Source organism: Lottia gigantea (genome assembly GCF_000327385.1).
Source record: "Lottia gigantea unplaced genomic scaffold LOTGIsca_361, whole genome shotgun sequence".
Taxonomy (NCBI): domain Eukaryota; kingdom Metazoa; phylum Mollusca; class Gastropoda; family Lottiidae; genus Lottia; species Lottia gigantea.
In genome coordinates, this window is record NW_008709225.1 from 41,594 (window position 1) to 45,238 (window position 3,645).

At 36.2% G+C, this 3,645-nt stretch overlaps 1 protein-coding gene across 1 annotated transcript in view; it reads right to left on the reverse strand.

Annotated features, from left to right (window-relative positions):
- LOTGIDRAFT_175728 (hypothetical protein) overlaps positions 1-3,645 on the reverse strand; it is a gene marked incomplete at both ends in the record, with an annotated part of 32,984 nt that overhangs the window by 12,191 nt on the left and 17,148 nt on the right. Inside the window, 5 exons of the mRNA XM_009058949.1 lie at positions 102-386; positions 683-823; positions 1,183-1,271; positions 1,438-1,614; positions 2,078-2,273. Coding sequence (XP_009057197.1) covers positions 102-386; positions 683-823; positions 1,183-1,271; positions 1,438-1,614; positions 2,078-2,273 — 888 coding nt within the window. The remainder of the gene's footprint in view (positions 1-101; positions 387-682; positions 824-1,182; positions 1,272-1,437; positions 1,615-2,077; positions 2,274-3,645) is intronic.

The following is a 3,645-nucleotide window of genomic DNA, read 5'->3' on the forward strand; positions in this document are numbered from 1 at the left end:
TTGCTCATACAGACATTACAATTTTCTACTTAATTGCAATGAACCCAGACATCAGATTTTAATTCTGAAAAGGGACACGGATGGCTGAAATAACAACTAACCTGTCGGACAATCGTCTTCATCAGAATTATCCAGACAGTCGTTGTCTCGATCACATTTATACGATTGAGGTATACATCGTCTATTTCTACATTCGTACAAACCAGACGGACAGGAGGCGGGGTTAGGTTCGTTGGGATTGGGTTCACACGATCGTTGATCTTCTTTCAGTTTGAAACCATAGGGACAGGCACAGTGACGGCCTATTATTATTAAACTAGGACTGACTGGTACCGGGAAACAGAAATGGGAGCAATCTCCGTTTCTTCGTGTACATGGATTCTGAGCTACAAAAATATAAAAATATTACAGATGAAAATCTATTCTTAAAATTCTTTTCTCCACTTGAGGGATTGGATTGTAGGCTAACAGACTTTCAATCAAGGCCTCTGATTGGCTGTATTTGTTAGTGTATAATCCAATCAAATCACTACATTTACAAACTTCAGTGATACAAGAAAGATGCCAAATGATGTCAAGGTATTAGACAGAGATTATAATAGCATACAAAATTGCTACATTTACAAACTTCAGTGACACAAGAAAATGCCAATTGATGTCAAGGTATAAGACTGATACTTACAAGATATTGGTTGTAAATCTTTATCAAAAATCTTAATTCCCATCATTTTACCAATCCCTGATCGAATTCTACGTTCTTTTCCACCATTTTTATCAATTTTCAAAATGGCTTCCATCCTCCAGTCGGTAAAATATATACTATCTGAAAGCAAACATAAAAATCCTTAATTCATGTCCTAGGCCAGCGCTTTCTTGAATACACTCGCAGACAAAAATGGAGAGAAGGGTAACAACTTAGGTTCATAAGGATCCTTTCTAGGTTAGGTCAAAAGGTTAATTTGACGCATGTTCTAGAGAGCTGTCTTTAGACCCTAACTGACTGAAGTGACTAAATTAAAAATAAAAGCTAATAAAAAATAAAAGGTCATTTGAAGAATGTTCAAGAGGGCCGTCGTTAGACCCTTACTGAAGTGACTAGACTAAAAAAGAAAACTAATTAAAAAATGAAATGAAAGTTTGGTTTAATTTTAATTACACTGAAAAACAGTAATAAAATATTACCTTTATAAACAGAAATTCCAAATGGATGAGTTATAGAATGTCCTTCTAACGTGGTCAAATCATTGCCGTTAAAATCAGAACTTTGAATTCTGCAAAAAAAAAGTTAAAAGGATTGTAAAGAGGTTTTCTGAATTTTTTATGTTAGTAGATCCTTCATAATATAAACACGTCTTTTTTCATCTGATAGAGCTCAGTTACAGCCATCAGTAACCCTTTTCAAATTAAAAAAAAAAAACAATACGAAAGCAAACTGACCTGTCAAAATAAGCATCCACCCAATACAAACGATCCGCTTCAAAATCAACGCACAAACCATTCGGCCAGCCAAGTTGATGTTGTCTTATCTTGGTGACGTTACTACCATCTCCGTACGCCCTAGCGATATACGCCGTCTGCATCGAGTTTCTCAACCAATCAGAGAAAAATATCACCCTAGTAAAAATCAAATTTAAAATTTCGATTCATGGGACACTGATAGCATCAATTTACACCATTCCAATTTTCAATCAGACGTCTGTGGTTCCTGCAATTCCACTAAAACTAAGTGTTTGATGCCTTTACTATCGCAAAATATCACATAAGGCCCTTGGCAATTAGTGACGTCATCTAGTAGAATTGCAGGAATCACAAATCAAATGAATTCTGCACCAGATTGGGCTAATGAAGACAGGAAACGCCATGCAGTGTTCAATGAGGGAAATTTAGCCATGATAGCAACTCTTTACCAATTTCCAACTGTCGAGAGATCTTTAACGTACACAGTCTTTAGCACACAGGGCCTAAGTTTACTGTCCCATCTGAACGACTTTTTCCATGTTAGCCCAAATGTAGCAGGGGCGACAGAATTGTCCACCTTACACCGAGGGGTCATAATATATTTTGTTAAAAAACCTACCCTTTTAAGGGGTTGACAACAATAGATCTGGGATTTCCCAAGTCTTTGATGACGTCACGTCTGTCTCCAGGCTGTTCGATTCGGACCACAGACACTGTTCTCTGAGCATAATCGGTAAAATACAAATTCTTGGACATCCAGTCTACTGACAGACCTTCTACTGTTCTAATACTGTTAACAACTAGTGGGACTGGATCTAAAAATCAAACAGAATGAACATGAATGAACATGAAATGAAAACAGAATGAACATGAATGAACATGAAACGAACATGAACCAACATGAAATGAACATTAATGAACATGAATCCAACATGAAATGAACATGAAACGATTATGAATTAAAATGAAATGAACATGAATCCAACATGAAACAAACATGAAATGACCATAAAAAGAACATGAAACCATTATGAATGAACATGAAAGAACATGGATAATCATTAATCCAACATGAAACTGACATGAAACGAACATCAAGAGTTATTCATCTTACTTTCGGAAACCTGTTTCATTTCATGAAGACGGACAACCAAAGGGAATGCATTATAAAATTGCAAACCAAAATGAAATTGAGTTTTACGTACTACTTTTCTGCACCCGAAAATCCAAACATTTTAGCGAAACATTGGTAGCAGGTAATGAACTTTTCACATGAGGAAGTATATCAATGATAAGTGAGTAAGTATTTCACAATGAAAAGTGGTATCAGGTGTCTAGAAGAGTAGGCATACCCTGTCTGGCACAAAACTGCTCACATGAGGAAGTATATCAATGATAAGTGAGTAAGTATTTCATAATGAAAAGTGGTATCAGGTGTCTAGAAGAGTAGGCATACCCTGTCTGGCACAAAACTGCTCACATGAGGAAGTATATCAATGATAAGTGAGTAAGTATTTCATAATGAAAAGTGGTATCAGGTGTCTAGAAGAGTAAGCATACCCTGCCTGGTACAAAACTGCTCACATGAGGAAGTATATCAATGATAAGTGAGTAAGTATTTCATAATGAAAAGTGGTATCAGGTGTCTAGAAGAGTAAGCATACCCTGCCTGGTACAAAACTGCTCACATGAGGAAGTATATCAATTATATGTGAGTAAGTATTTCATAATGAAAAGTGGTATCAGGTGTCTAGAAGAGTAAGCATACCCTGCCTGGTACAAAACTGCTCACATGAGGAAGTATATCAATGATAAGTGAGTAAGTATTTCATAATGAAAAGTGGTATCAGGTGTCTAGAAGAGTAAGCATACCCTGCCTGGTACAAAACTGCTCACATGAGGAAGTATATCAATTATATGTGAGTAAGTATTTCATAATGAAAAGTGGTATCAGGTGTCTAGAAGAGTAAGCATACCCTGCCTGGTACAAAACTGCTCACATGAGGAAGTATATCAATTATATGTGAGTAAGTATTTCATAATGAAAAGTGGTATCAGGTGTCTAGAAGAGTAAGCATACCCTGCCTGGTACAAAACTGCTCACATGAGGAAGTATATCAATTATATGTGAGTAAGTATTTCATAATGAAAAGTGATATCAGGTGTCTAGAAGAGTAAGCATACCCT